General features: G+C 33.8%; 1 protein-coding gene across 3 annotated transcripts in view; it reads left to right on the forward strand.

The window, feature by feature from the left end:
• The window catches only part of LOC130893358 (hemicentin-2-like), a 482,155-nt gene that overhangs the window by 260,426 nt on the left and 205,602 nt on the right, over positions 1-16,127 (forward strand). For all 3 annotated transcript variants that reach the window (XM_057799386.1, XM_057799387.1, XM_057799388.1), the window contains one exon: positions 4,714-4,897. In XM_057799386.1, coding sequence (XP_057655369.1) covers positions 4,714-4,897 — 184 coding nt within the window. The remainder of the gene's footprint in view (positions 1-4,713; positions 4,898-16,127) is intronic.

Consider the following 16,127-nt stretch of genomic DNA (forward strand, 5'->3'; position numbering starts at 1 on the left):
GAAAGAACACAATCTATACAGCATATTCTGCTAGTTTGAAGACGCCACATTGTTTAGTATTTGTTTGGCAACCATCGATAGTAAACGTTTTCAGTGAATTTATAAACATGGAAAAAATTGGTCATCGTTATGTGACACAATACTATTATTTGAAAGACTTTAACCCAACCGATATAAAAGCTGAACTAGATTCTACTCTGGGTGAGACTGATTCTTCGTTATCAACAAGGAAATATCGGGTAGCAAAGTTTGAACGAGGCCGTACGACCTGCGAAGAACAGCATTGCAGTAGTCGACCAAATTAGGTGATGACTCCAAGAATGTTGAAGAAAATCCACAAAGCGGTACTGGATAATAGTCGACTGAAAGTGCGTGAGCTAGCAGACATAGTAGGCATTCCAAAAAATACGCATATTGCATATTAACTGGAAATTTGGACATTAGAAAGCTGTACACAAGATGTCGGCTTCAAAGAAGACAAAGACCGTTCCATCTGCAGGCAAGGTCATGGCGTTGGTTTTTTCGAGCGCGCGTGGGATAATTTTCATTGAATATCTGCGAACTTATTTAAATGTTTGAGCGAAGCATAAATGGTCGCAATTAGCTGAGAAAAAAGTCTTGTTTCATCAAGACAATGCAATGGTGGTCGGTGGTCAAAGAGTTTCCAATAATGAAGAGGTAATGTCTACAGTTAATGGCTATTTGGAGGAGCTTGAAGATTTTTGTTATAAAAAGAGTATCGAACTTAAACGTCACTGGAAAAAGTGTATGGGGCTAAATGGATTTTACCAAAATTATTGTATTGGGACAGGTACTTCTAAGACGATCCTCGTAGAATTCTAATATAAATCACAACATTGTTGAATATTATGATATAACTTAGTTAATTATACAATAGAACGTTGTTGAAAGCGGCAAAAACCTTTGTTATTTTCCACTTTAACCGCATTGTTATACTTCAAGTAAGAATAGAAATACTTTTTAATTACGATTTCTGATTTAGACAGATTGTCTTCAATTACTCATCAACAGGAGAAATAGGAAGGTTTCATCATTATGTATGTATATCATCCCATGTAGGAAGAGTTCTCTTTCTTTATCTTTTCCTAAACCAACGCCCTAATTATTTCCACTATATTAAGCGATAATGTTTATATGTGAGAAAAATTCTCGGGAAAATAATTTATTCAAGTGACACGGAATTCAATAATGGGTTTACTATTTGTAAATAGTTTCAATAATCCATTCAAACTTCTTGAGTACGTTCTCAAATATCACACTGAACTTTACTGTGAGAAGTACTCGAAGTTGAATAGAAGTTGGTTCGATTTGTTTTTAATCTCGTAGCTATGCGTTGTATGAAATGGAATTCGGCATTTTCTCCATTCTACGATACCTACGTTCTGCTGCGATATCGGATAAAGTTCTTGAATATTAATACTTTGAGATGGTTATTCATATTGGGAAATATCTATTTTTTTCAAAAACGTCCCTGAAACATTCGTTCAACAAATGCTACGCTATTTTCCAATTTTCCAATTCCGTTAACCGAAAAAAGTTACTAGATATTGGAAATAATATCTTTTTATTTATAAAATACAGTCAGTTATCTAAAATATATTCATAAAAATGTTTTTTAGTTAAATAATGCATTACATTTTTTTTTCATATTTACAAATATATCCCATTGGTTATCATGTCTTTGAATAGTTGGCTTTCTGAAATAATCCTCAAATATCTTATGCTTCATTGATAATATTGATAGTTGGGTTTTTTGGAGACTTTTCCCACTCAAAATTGCAGTTTAAACATCACATAAATGGCATAAACGGAGGTTATTGGTTTTATTGTACTAAAAAAACAGAAATAAATGAAATCCCATTTTAAAATTTATAAGCTTTGATCACGATTATCAGACTCGTTTAAATTGAGATCATTATTGGTTTGAATGAATGAGAGTTATTATTTCACAACATAGTGGACACAATACACCAAATATTCTATCATATCCTTACATTTCTTCACTTATTTTCCAGTAAAATTAGTAGCTTTTGATTAGATATTATTAGCTTTAGCAAGCACATCCAAATCATCTTCATAATCGTATAAAGAATAGACCAAACGATTGATTCCACCAATTTGTTACCGTTTCGAGGCTGTGGTGAGGTTATATCAGCTAAAGTATTTTACTCTTTCTCTCAATTCATTTGTCTGGGAAATATAAGTTCAGATGTGGCTTTACTCGAAAAACAAAATGAGGAGGTGCACCATCATATAGTCGCTCCCTCATTAAACAAAATGTCCTCGAACAAAATGGGGTAGAATAAATTGAAGGAGGTCAAAGCTCTGTCATTTAAATACGAATCACTGAAGCATGAAATACACCTCCATTCCCCAAATAGTTTAAAAATGCGTTTCTTGCAATCACTTCAAATTTTTAGTCGACCAATAGTAATAATTATGGACTATATCGTTGTGAAACAAGGTCCTGTATGATTTGATTCAAGTGGAGCCTTCCTTCTGGATCTGCAGGAGTCACACTTGCGTTACTGGTATTTTGAAAGTTGTTTATGTTTATTTAAAACCCACTGAATAATAATTTAGACAACTGGCTGACATCTTGATGTTTTCCGCTTGCTATACATTAGCGAAAGTATTTTTACCCGGCACTTTTCTATCGGGGAGAATATTTCTGAATGAATCTGCTGCTTCTTCTCCATTTACCATAGATGATCATAATTTCGACATACTAGCCATAAGTGGAGCGTGAAGACATGTTAAGGTTCAAGTTCCAACCAACAATAATATAGTGGACGATTGTTTACTAACACTGACGGCTTTTGATACCCAGAAAAACTTTTTGGATCTTAATTCTTGATCTTTTGAATAAGAAACACTTTATTTATCAACTTTGTGTACCTAATACAAAATAATAAACATCGCTGAATTAGTATAAGAGAGACCTTTGCAGCAGTAGAATAATGAATTTCATAAAAACGATACTAACTCCCTAGAAATGTGAAGTTGTAACAAAATAGCTGATTGTTTATACTACAATTCATAATGGGCAATTTTCAATATCGTAGTTCTAATAGTTCTCGAGATATATACGCGCCTCGTGAGACATCTCGTGTCAAACTTTCGGCGTGGTTCACTTTAGGACTTTACAGAAACTATAACCCGGGTGCAGATATAATGGGTTTACCAATAAGGACTTAACTACTTTTTTTCAAAATAAAATGAAAACTATTTCAGATATTTCGAAAACTTTATTATCGGGTTGAAGTACATATGGCCACCGCGGGCATGTTTGCAGAGGTTGATTCTTTGGACCCAATTTTTCATGACTCGGCCACACATTTCGGCCGGAACGGCTGCTATTTCTCGTTCAATGTTGGCTTTGAGCTCTTCCAGCGTCGTCGGCTTATTAGCATAGACCAAAGACTTGACGTAGCTCCAAAGAAAAAAATCTAAAGGCGTTAAATCGCACGAACGAGGCGGCCAATCGACTGGTATGTAACGTATGCTGTGTGACTTGTGGCACCGTCCTGTTGAAACTAACCTAACCAAGTCCATATATTCCAATTCTTGCCAAAAATAATCGATAATCATGGCGCGATAGCGATCACCATTCATAGTAAGGTCGTCGACGAAAAAATATGGCACTATGACGCCGCCGGCATGCAAACCGCACCAAACAGTTATGTTTTGTGCATGAAGTTGTTTTTGATTCACATGTAGATTTCCACCCGCCCAATACCGCATATTATGTTTATTGACAAACCCATTGTGCCAGAAATGAGCTTCGTCACTGAAGATTATTTTGCGATTTGGCGCATGTTTTTCAGAGCCCAATCGGAGAACGTACGTCGCTTCGATTGGTCCATCGTCTTTAATTCTTGAGTGAGCCTGATCATGTGTGAGTGTAAAATTCGCCAAAAAGTAGTTTGGCGATGCCCAACTCTTGAGAACGTCGTGGAATTGACTGATTTGGATCATTTGCTACGGACTTGTCAACGGCAGCGATATTTTCGACACTTCGACTAACCCGTAGTCTCACTGGCACGGCAACATAACAACGAATATATAGACTCAAACTTGTCCACCAAACTTGTTACTGTCTGTCTACTAGGTCGAAAATTACGACCGAAAATCGGAATTAATGCTCTCAACGTAGCGGCCACCGAATTTCTGTAGTGAATTTTTAAGATTCGCAGACGTTGTTCGTTTGTGTAATTCACAATGATTAAAAGGTGCGTTCACAAACTAAGTTCAAAATTGTCAAGTCTCTATTGGAAAACCCCGTATTACAAATCAGCGGATTGCGGATCCTGACTCGGAACGAGTTTCGGATCACAGTTTCCGACCCTCTCGTTCAATTTTTCATCATATTTACTTATTAATTAATAGTAGACAGCCATTTGAGGAGAATAAATATATTTTGAAGTTCAATAAACCATAAACAAATGGAACAACCTGTCAGTTGAATTGCCCACCGGGCTAAGAGGGTAAAAAGAATCCTATCATATGACTACGATCCGATTAACTAGATGAGTTGCCAAACAACAATCAATGTGATGCGGGTTAGTTTCCGAACATTCAGATCATGATCTGATTAGCCCGATCATAGTTTCCAAAAAGTACTTTCTAACGTGGTAATTTAACAGAAACTAATAATTTTCTCGTTCTATTTGATTTGTATATTAATTTCAGTTGCGAAGCAAGCAATAGTAGACTCCAGCCACCCTTAGTTGTACGTACTGCTATCGATATGTACTTACGACCACTAGAAGTTACACTCATTGGAAATAATCCAGAATTTAGCGCTGGAAAACGCTATAATATCACCTGCAGATGTCGTGGATCGAGGCCACCTGCAATCATTACTTGGTGGAAGGTAAGTACATAATAATCACAATATCAATTATGATTTTTGTTTCCTGATACTGACAACCACGCCACTGGAGTTTCTGTCGTATCAGTATGTGTCCCAATTTGAAATATGCCAATTTGGTTTCTCCGGGTTAAAGTTGTTTTTCCTGATTCCACGTTTCCAGGAGAAAGCTTCGAGTGGCAAATAAGTTATTTATAGAGAAACATCCTTTGTAGTCGACACTAATATTAGAGAGAGTTTTTTATCTATTACCAAACTTTGATCGTCACGTCGCACGTGTCATCAATTTATTAATCAAGTAGCTAATTTTAATGAACTTCCACAATGTATAAAAGAACGTTTTTTGGCGGTTTAGTGGTTGGAATATATAATAACAGACTGCTTTAATTAATTAATTAATCTGAAAATCACCGTAGTCAACGATGGAACAATAACTGGTAACATTTTCGCTTCATACACAGTTTCCAATTAGTTTTTGTTACCTGGAAAAATGGAACATGAACACAAAACATTTTTAATATAGGTATACTGATTATTGGATACATATCGTATTTAATTATGTATAATATTTAGTTTTTATTACTAATATATGAATTAAAAATGAAACAACAAATGATTTTGTGGAAATAAACTTTTTTATGAACAAACAACATTTCGTTCCAATTTTTTTTCATGTGAATATGTTCCAAAGTATTTGTGGTAACTAGGAAATTGAATTGTTGAGCACTAGTCAGCCATTTCTTATTTTTTCCATGTATAATCCTCTTATATTGGATTTCTGTTTGGAAGGCATTCTATTTTTCTCACATGAAAAAATTAAGTCGCGGCTAAAAACTTATCGTATTAGCCAGTTTCGAATTTTATAGAAATGATTTCCACCATAGACAAGATGAAGTGAAGAAAAACAATTTAATTTTCCAGAAATTGTTGCCATCACTGAATACTCAATTATAATGAGACTGTTTTTGTCAAAAAACTATAACACAGTAGCCAGATTCAATAGAACTTTATTATCTCATGGAGGTACTATGATCATGTCCACAAACGACTTTTCCGAAATAATACAGTTCAATGAAATGATATCTAAGAAATTATTCGAATTTTCTATCGTCTACCACAAGACTTTTGACCTCTGTATTGTTTGTATTTACAGAACAACTGACACTGACGTGTATACACTCACAAACTACTGACAGTACTAGAGTCCTTACCTCTAAAAAGCAAACTAATTCTATGTGGCAATTCCAGTGTATGTGCTGATCAAGAATGTCTTCAGTCAATTCTGGATTCTTTGGCGTGGTCATGCATATAACGGATCCAACTAGAATAACTAAGACCAGTTCAAGAACTATAGACTGTTTCGTGTCATCGTATAATTCAGAATCCATCGACTGTAATGTCTTTAATGCAGATCTAAACTTTCGGTAAAATCCAATTCTAAAAATGTTTCTCGCAAATTATACCGTATCTTTTCGGGAAAAATGTATCCATACTCCAAGCACCGTTATCATACAACTGACTGGAACATACTCTCTGGTGATGTGGAATTCGAAGTTTCTACATTCATAAAAAACACTAACTAGTCTGGCATGCAATTCTCTTCCCCTCGGGCGTATTGAAAATAAGCAAAATAAACTCTGGTTCACCAAAAGTTTACGTTTATAAAAAAACATGTTTCAAATATAATTGATCTATGTTTAATCGATGAAAGTTTATGTGTTTGGAATATAGAAGCGTTCCTATAAATTTTATCGACCAAAAACAGGGTTTTCGTTTCTCAAAGTTTCTACCACTTCATCATAACCGAAACAAAAACTTCTACAGATTGTAGTTTGTATTTTTTTGTATAAATTCTAATAATATGTAGATTATAGATTTCTAAATAATTTAAAATATATCACTCAATAAGTCGTGTGACCGACGCACAGAGGGCGCTGTCATTGTCAAATCCATATGACGTTTATGAAGTACCAACTTTCAAAAGACTATGAGTGAAATTTCACGGTATGTCGAGTAGTCAGGAAAAAGTGACAGCCTTTTAAGTGGAGCTGCTTTTGTTATTTTAATAACAATTTCGTGTGTTAATTTATGATTGCTTCTAGATGAAAAAAAAAATACTGTACAAGCTCAGCAATGACTTCAAAAGGACTCTGTCTCATCGAAAAGAACCTTTTGTTTATTGGTTTGTTGAATTTAAACGTGATCGTACAGACACCAATATCGCGGCATATCATGGTTGAATGTCCAAGCTAATTGTAAACATACTGCCTTCTGATATCTTTATGTCCTCAGCTATTTCACACAATTCCAATTCACGCTTAGGTAGAACCAATTTGTAGACTTTTTGATGTTTTCTGGAAAAACCATCTCAATTGGACGACCAGAACGCTCACCATCATCGGTGTCTGTACGACCACGTTTAAGTTCAGCAAACCAATAACCAAATGGTTCTTTTCGATGAGACAGAGTCCTTTTGAAATCATTGCTGAGCTTGTACAGTATTTTTTTCCATCTAGAAGCAATGATAAATGATCCTACAAAATTGTTTTGAAAATAACAAAAGTAACTCCACTTAAATGGCTGTCACTTTTTCCTGACTACTCGACATACCGTGAAATTTCACTCATAGTCTTTTGAAAGTTGGTACTTCATAAACGTCATATGGATTTGACAATGACAGCGCCCTCTGTGCGTCGGTCACACGACTTATTGAGTGATATATTTTAAATTATTTAGAAATCTATAATCTACATATTATTAGAATTTATACAAAAAAATACAAACTACAATCTGTAGAAGTTTTTGTTTCGGTTATGATGAAGTGGTAGAAATTTATTTCAGATTCATACTGTTTTCAATATTCTTCTGGGGGGTTTAGGAGATTATTCATTTTGTTTTGTATAGAATTTTGAGAAACGAAAGCCCTGTTTTTGGTCGATACAATTCATATGGAATGTTTCTATATTCGAAACACATAAACTTTCAAAGAGTAAACATATCCAACATACATCAAGTATATTTAAAACATCTGTTTTCTGATATTAACACAAGCTTGTGCGAATCTCAATTGGCTAGTAGAGCCTTTAATCCTGCCTGCGGCGATTTATCTCTGTTTTGTGGTAAACTATTTCGAAATTGTTCATCTATTCTTGAATGTATGTCTATTATATTCTATAGTGGTGATAGGGTAATTTAACTTTCGAGTTTGTAGTTTCCCGAGCATTCCGTTTCAGTTTATAACATATGTTGGTAATTATCAGTTTTTTTATTTCCATATAACGTTCTTTGCATTCTTTCCGTCAAGTATACGTAGTTGGGTCCCATGCTGAATGTTTCGTGTGATTTTATCTGTCTTGTTCAGTAATACGATTTTGCTCATCGCACCTTTTTTTTTCGCTAGAATGAATCGAGTTTATATTTTCATATATTTATCGTCCCATTTGTAATTTTATTCTCCAACTTTTTATTTTTTATTCACGACTGTTGTTTAATATCCCTATTATATATCTGTTTGCTCGAATTTAATACTACCCATTAATCACGGCAGTGATTTAGCTTGATTGAGCTATATTTTGCTAAAATAAATTAGTTTTTAAAATTAAATTAAAACAACAGCTCAATCGTTGAAGTTAAACCTTTATCATTGACTACAGTAAAACGGCGATTTGAAGATGCAAAGTTGTATGGTCGTGTCGCCGTTCGAAATGCCACAAAACAAGAAAAAACAGATGCAGTTGGCCCTTGTCAATTGATATTGAGCTGAAGAAGATTTCAAAAAAGTTCTCTGGAAGAATATACGTTTGACGCAATGCCCAAGAAAAGATGATGCCAGACCGTGTAGTCCTAATAATCTCGCATGGTGATGGCTCAATGGAATTTGCTATTTGATCAAAATTGAAGGAATAATGAGAAAGGAAAAGTAGAAAAAAGTTTTAGGACAAAATTTAGTTCCTTCGGGCTTACGATTAATAGGTGGTGAAGATTTTCCAACAGGATAATGATTCCAAGCATAGTTCCAAATGATTCGAAGAAAATTTGGGGGAAAGGGAGGCACAATTGGTGTTAATAAACATGATTAGGCCCATTTAAAACCCAGATCTCATACTCATTAAATTTTTGTGAGAAGTGCTTCTTAGGAACATTCATAATTGTGGTCCATCTTCGCGCGAGAAAATGTGAAATGCTTTATGCAAAAGTTGGACCAATATATCAAAAGACAGTGTCAACAATTTGATTGTCCGTATTTCAGACAGGATCGTCCTCTTGAACAATGAGGATCTGTCCAATTTCAAATAGCGACCGAAGAAGGAAAGATCAAAAGAGCGATTTGCAGATTGCTGCTCCTACCCATTATTAAGAAGTTGAGTGTTAAGTTTTGAATTGTCAATAACTCTATGAAAAATCTTAATTTGCTTGATGCCTAATTTCACTATGTTAAATATAGGAAGTCTAAATAAGTTTTCATAAATGTATACTCATCAAAACAGATTAAAGTGTCTTTCAAACAGCATATTTGTTTTGTTTTTTTTGAAAAGAATATATAATTAGAGTCAAAAGTTGACAATGGGCCCATTACTATGCACGGAAGTATGTATTGATTTTCAAAAAGTGTTTTATTGGATGATACAACAGATAAATTGATATTTTATTCAATTTTTCAACTTTAAGGTGTTCTCAAACTTTGAATCTGCAGTGTAGTTTGACGTTGTTGATGAAATGAAGGGTATTTCTATGTTTTTGAATGAAATTTAATGAATACACAGTGTTTTTAAAGTAAATAAGATACACGTTATATATGGCATAAATTATTACCACCCAAAAGAGGTGAGTTGACTTAACCGTCGTCAAAGGCAATCGATACCTATTTGATAATTATTACTTACGTACTTACGGTGTAGGAGAAAACATAATATTTTGCTGTGATATAAAGTTTACTCCGGTTTTTTTAACACATTCTAGGAAAAATATTTTGTTATGAAAATTAGTACTTAAAATAAATTAATATCTAAATTTCCATCCCGCCGAATAAGTTTTAATATTATGATAAATCATAAATCAACATTCCAAATGCAAACCTGTGTACTGGTAAAATTTACTCAACTTAAAAGCATTTATATGTAAAATTACCACCTGTCCACGCATCTATTTGAAATTTAAATCTCTAAAATTTCCTATTCCACCGGTTTTCTAAGTATCGATTTAATTTGTATGAACCGGGATGTTTTTTTCGACCTTATTTAACTGGTAGTGCGATGTAATTTCATGGAGATTGTGAGGTGCGGTATGTTTTCTCCGTATACGACGCGAACCTAACTTTTTCTGAGCGGTGTAAAAATGTAGACTTAATTAAATTTAATCCGTTGAGAGTAGAGTACTTTCGCGGCGGAAAATATTTTCGCATTAATTTCTGTTTTGGCTTTTCCGGTAATTTCACAGTTTTTGTTGAGAGATACCGATTTTAATTAAAATGCTACCTTATTGAATACCTGTAAGGTATATTCAGTTAATTGGAGCAACACTCGATTCTAGTCCTGTATTTTTCTAAATTTTCTTATTAAAAGTGTCAAAAAAGCTTTGACATGAATTAGATTCTTCCCAAAGTAAAATTATTCCAAAACATAAGATACATATGAGAGATAGAGATATCAAATTTTTTGTCCATAATCATTTTTAATTTTTAATATAGTTTCTTTGTAAAACTATACACTCCAGCCCTTTTAACAGTTTCAAATAATGATTATTTCTTAAAACAGAAGATAACGTGCTTGTTTGATAGAAATCTTTCTTCTGCAAGAAAAAATTTAAGTTTAGCTAACAAGAAAAACTCGCTAGGAACCAGGTTTGGTGAATGCAGTGGGTGGTCAATCAATTCGAAGTAAAATCGTGAATTTTAGCCATGACGAACACCGCAGTGTGAAAAAGCGCGTTGTCCTGATAGAAAAGCGTTTTCTCAATTCACTTTATCAAGCAATGATGTTATTGTTTCACTTTTTCAGTCGTCGAAAGGGTCTTTTCCTATTTCGAAGCAGGTTCGCCTCTTGACTGTCTTGACTATTTACATTTCAGGAGTGTAATGGTGGTTCCAGGTTTCATCTAATGAATTGACTCAAGAAATCCGACTCATTTTGCTTAAACGGCCTCCATAAGGCACTGGAAATATTCATTCGAATACATAATCTTCACCTCTTCAGTCAATAGATAAGCTAATATACCGATGGCCTCTTCTATCCCTTTAACCTTAATGGGACGGTCATCTAGAACCATTTGTTGCAATTTTTTGATGAATCTTATACTTCTTAGTTAGTACTAAAGCTTTCTTCACCCCTGGTACCTATAATAAACAATTAGATATTATTTTTAATTCCTAATAGAGTCTCTCTCCATTGAGGTAAACTCATTTCCACCATCAAATTTTCAGCATTTCTGGTCTCTAATAAATGATTCTAATGACTTCATTATCTGAAGAAAATGATTTCCCACGAAGTTATTCTTAAGGTTTTGGAAACAGTCTTTGATCATTTGAGGCCAAATCTAGAGAATATAGAGGATGTTCAGCTAATTAGAAACCTATTTGAGCCATTGGAATGTAGTTATCCCAATTTCCAAAATAACAACGTTGTGTTGAATTGCTTCACCTGTATAACAATTCTTCAATGAACTAAATCCTAGTAGTGGTTCTTTTCTAGCAACAGCACTAAAAAACTATAATATAAGTGACAAAAAATGACTTCAGTCATGTTTTATTCAAAAGGGAGCGTTTATTTTGCATAAACGGCATTTATCTTAAAAAATATTTTTCTTAACTAAATGAAATATGCTAGAGAATAAAAAATGGATCTACAAAGGGTACAGCAGATAAGCAAAAGGCTAAACAAATTGACGTATACGACACAGCTTAATGAAATATAAACCTAATTTGGACCTAACTCAAATTTTAAAAAACGGTTGCGGCACTACGTTTTGTTTTCCGAATAAAAACGCGGTTTTTAATCTTCGTTAATTTTTCATCCGAAGTTTATTTAACCGTCCATTGTGTATTTCGGGAAAATTTAGTTCAAAATTTTTGGATATGCCATTAAAGATATCGATGACTTCTGAATTTGAATTCTGAAAATGAATTCGGATCAAATAATTATTTGTCTTTCTTTAACAGTGAGGATATTATTTTTGTTCATTAACTAATTTTCAATTAATAGCGAATCGTTTTTTTACAATTCATCACCGTGTCCACTTCATAATATCCTCGATGTTACACTTTTATGCTATATTGTACCACCAATTGGTGTCTATAAATATTTTCTGGCTATTTGTCGAATGACCTCAATTTTGTATGTTTCTTGTATTAGTTTTGCTTTATGTATTGTTTGTATAGTGGCTCCTCACTGTATCACATGTTGTAAGGTGTATATTGATTTCCATGAGGAATGTTTTCGAGAAAAAATTCAATCAAAAACTATTTTTTTATTATCAAAACATGAATTTATATAAACATAGTATCCAATAACGAAAACACGAAATTGGATCTCCCGCATCTTTTCCATAAATCAGAAAAAAAATATTTTGTGTAAATCCTTTTCACCCCTACCTGGTTATGATTCGGAATCTATTTCGAATACTTCATACTAACGTCCATTCCATTCCATTCCATTCCATTCCATTCCATTCCATTCCATTCCATTCCATTCCATTCCATTCCATTCCATTCCATTCCATTCCATTCCATTCCATTCCATTCCATTCCATTCCATTCCATTCCATTCCATTCCATTCCATTCCATTCCATTCCATTCCATTCCATTCCATTCCATTCCATTCCATTCCATTCCATTCCATTCCATTCCATTCCATTCCATTCCATTCCATTCCATTCCATTCCATTCCATTCCATTCCATTCCATTCCATTCCATTCCATTCCATTCCATTCCATTCCATTCCATTCCATTCCATTCCATTCCATTCCATTCCATTCCATTCCATTCCATTCCATTCCATTCCATTCCATTCCATTCCATTCCATTCCATTCCATTCCATTCCATTCCATTCCATTCCATTCCATTCCATTCCATTCCATTCCATTCCATTCCATTCCATTCCATTCCATTCCATTCCATTCCATTCCATTCCATTCCATTCCATTCCATTCCATTCCATTCCATTCCATTCCATTCTAATCCATATTTCGTTTTTCAAATCACACAAGATTTACAAGTATTAATAAGAAAAAATCCAATTTTACAATAAAAATTACGTTTAGACTTCTGTATAGATCTCTGTTTACTTTGTTGTCAATTATCATAAAAGGAAGATCTCAAATTATTATGCACATCAAAACAAAGAGTTAAGTCCCTGCAGTGAGTCCTGCTGTTTAGAACGAGTAAATATCTAACAGCTCTATTTTGGAGTTTGAAGATTCGATCAAATTGAGTTTCACCACGTATCCCAGAAGGAAAGGGCATATCGGATATGTAACTCAATGAATGAGGGCATAATAGACCGTTAAGGAGGTGGATAAGTTCACTTCTTTGGAAACTGATCTCAGTGCAAAGCAGGAGGAACTAAATTTTTTAAATAAGGGGGCAATATGTAGCTCCCATTCCAGGGAATTGTCCACAACAAGCCCTATTCCATTTCATCCATAGGCGATGTCGTTTATAAACAGAAAAAACAAAATAGGGTGTAGTACTGAGCCTTGGGGCACTCCAAATTCTATTGCCTTTCAAGAAGACATTATTAAATCAACCCGACTTCTGTTGGTAAAGTATGACTTAAACCATGCGAGAGGTGTTCCCCTGAAGCCGTAATACTGCAATTTGTTAATTAAAATATTATGATTAATACAATCGAAAGCCTTAGAAGAATCACATGTTGTTGCTGTGGAGTGATGGCTGTTTAGAGTCTAGTAAACATTATTAAAAAGGGAGAATAGGGTAGGTAATAAAATTTACCAGTTACTAAAAAAATATGCTTAGAATTTTTAATTTATAATTTGCAGGTATTATATCATTGAGTGTATTGTACTAATTTTCATTGTAATATAAAATAATATAAACAAAAAATTAGACTCGAGAAAATCTTCTTTAAAATTACGATAAAGAATGAGAAAAATTCAAAAAAATGGACTTTCCTTCTACCTTTTCTCTTATTTCAAAGAAAATCCTATCAATCTAGATTTAAAAAAATATTAATGCTTTCGAGACTTTAATATTCTTCGGTATTCCAGAATAGAAATTAATATTAAACCGCTAAAGATCAGTCACAAATTAAGGAAAAAAAACGACATTATCGTTTCTAGCTACACCCGTCCGGATCGTGAAAGTAATCTTGGAAGTTTTCTTGTTATAATTCATTTACTCCGGCTTTTGCCGTTTGTTTCAATTATATTCGTATAGATTAATCGGCAGCTTCGATCCCAAATAATCAAATGAAAGGAATATCGGCGACATTTCAATGGAATCTTCAGATCTAGATTGCAAAAAATAATATACTGGCCGACCAAAACAGTTGAAAAGAAAGAAAGATGTTCATCAAGATTCTCTTGCCTCGAAGATGAAATTATTGATTTTCCAGGTCGAGATATGAACAAGAGTATCAACTTTCTTTTAATAACATGGCGAGATCTCAAAAAATTTGAAAATTTGAAGTGATGATATACTTCTAGTTTATTTTGTCGAAGAGGAAAATATTCCACATTATGGAGTCGATTCTAATTGTTAAAGAGTGGTTTAGCTATAAAAGAGATTGTGGCAACAGAAAATAACCAAAAACTTTTAAAGCGCCAGGTTTTGGGCATAACAAATAACCACATTTTATACGAAAGCTCAGTTGAACAATATCTACTGGCAAAAGTGATTTTCGTGTTTGGAATCTTTGGCGCGTGTCGTAGAGATGATTTGATACGATGTGGAAGATAACCGGCGGTTTATTGTCTTTTTGCGAGATGGGAATAATCATATGTCAAGTTTTACCATTACTTATGAGGGATTTACATTCAAACCCCGTCTACTTTACCGTAATTATGCAGATGTACGCCCTAAAAATATGAACAGCAGAAGATTATTTGTTGCATACCGGAATCGTAGGTGCTACGCCCAACATGCTGGATGCCATACTATAAGTGCTGTCCCGAAACTTGTTGCAAAATATCTGAAACTGAACAAATTAGATAATATTGAATAACTACCAATAATTTGAGTACAAAAATTAAAACAGTTAGACATTTACTTACAACCCTACCTTGTACCTCAATAACAAACGATTGGACAAACAAATTCTTTGCATGGTTTTAGAAAGTTTGGATAAACTTGGATTCGTTGTTTCAAATTTCAAACATAACTCATCAATTTTCATTTCTTAGCTGGCTCCTCACGCTTGTTCTTATAAATATGTCGATCCGAAGATAGTCAGCACGCCAAATGCCAGCTCACTGTAGCAATCTGGAAGACTATTCATAGCTGTCCACTTTTGTTGCGTTACGTACATAAATTTCTGGACCTCCAGCTCTTCTAACTTGCTTTTCAGTTCTGTAAATTTTCCACTCCACGAAGCCTTACTTTGTAAATCGATCAATTGCATTTCTACATATCCAGTTTCATTTCCAAAAAGCTCAATGTAGATTGTTGTGTCGAGAGGATTTACTATCATTGCTAGATTGGTTTTGCTGTTTTTGAATTCCTCAATTTCTTCTTATATTATTTTTACAATTGTGCTTGAGTAATTAAAATGAACTAATTTACTGCTGTTTATATCTTCTGTAAAAGAATTTGTTTTTCTTCAAAACAAACCAATTCTTGTACTAAATTATAGGCTGGGTTCTCCTTTCCATGCAGTTTTAAATTTAGTTCATTTGATTTCGCTGTGATATCCACCATAAAGTGAAATTTCTGCAACCATCCTTCAATTCAGGGTGGTTAATGCCTTATTCATTTAGGAATTTTTTATTTCATTTAAACACAAAGCAAAATATTTCCACACCTTAATTTGTAAAGCCATCGCACTTATTATGAAGAAGGTCGGAATACTGAATCTCCATTTCGTTTAACAATTTTTTAAATTGGTTAGGTTAGTAGAGTGCTTTTGAAAAGATGCTATTGACAATTTCGATTACCAAATTAATAACCTCAACTTTTTCGGTCAGAGATGTTTGGATACAAAGCGCTTCTTGGTGTATTGCAGTGTATGCGGTGAAACTGCAGAATTTAGTGACTTATTTTGCTCTGAAATCTTGTTGTTTT

Source organism: Diorhabda carinulata, chromosome 4 (genome assembly GCF_026250575.1).
Source record: "Diorhabda carinulata isolate Delta chromosome 4, icDioCari1.1, whole genome shotgun sequence".
In the NCBI taxonomy this organism is placed as follows: domain Eukaryota; kingdom Metazoa; phylum Arthropoda; class Insecta; order Coleoptera; family Chrysomelidae; genus Diorhabda; species Diorhabda carinulata.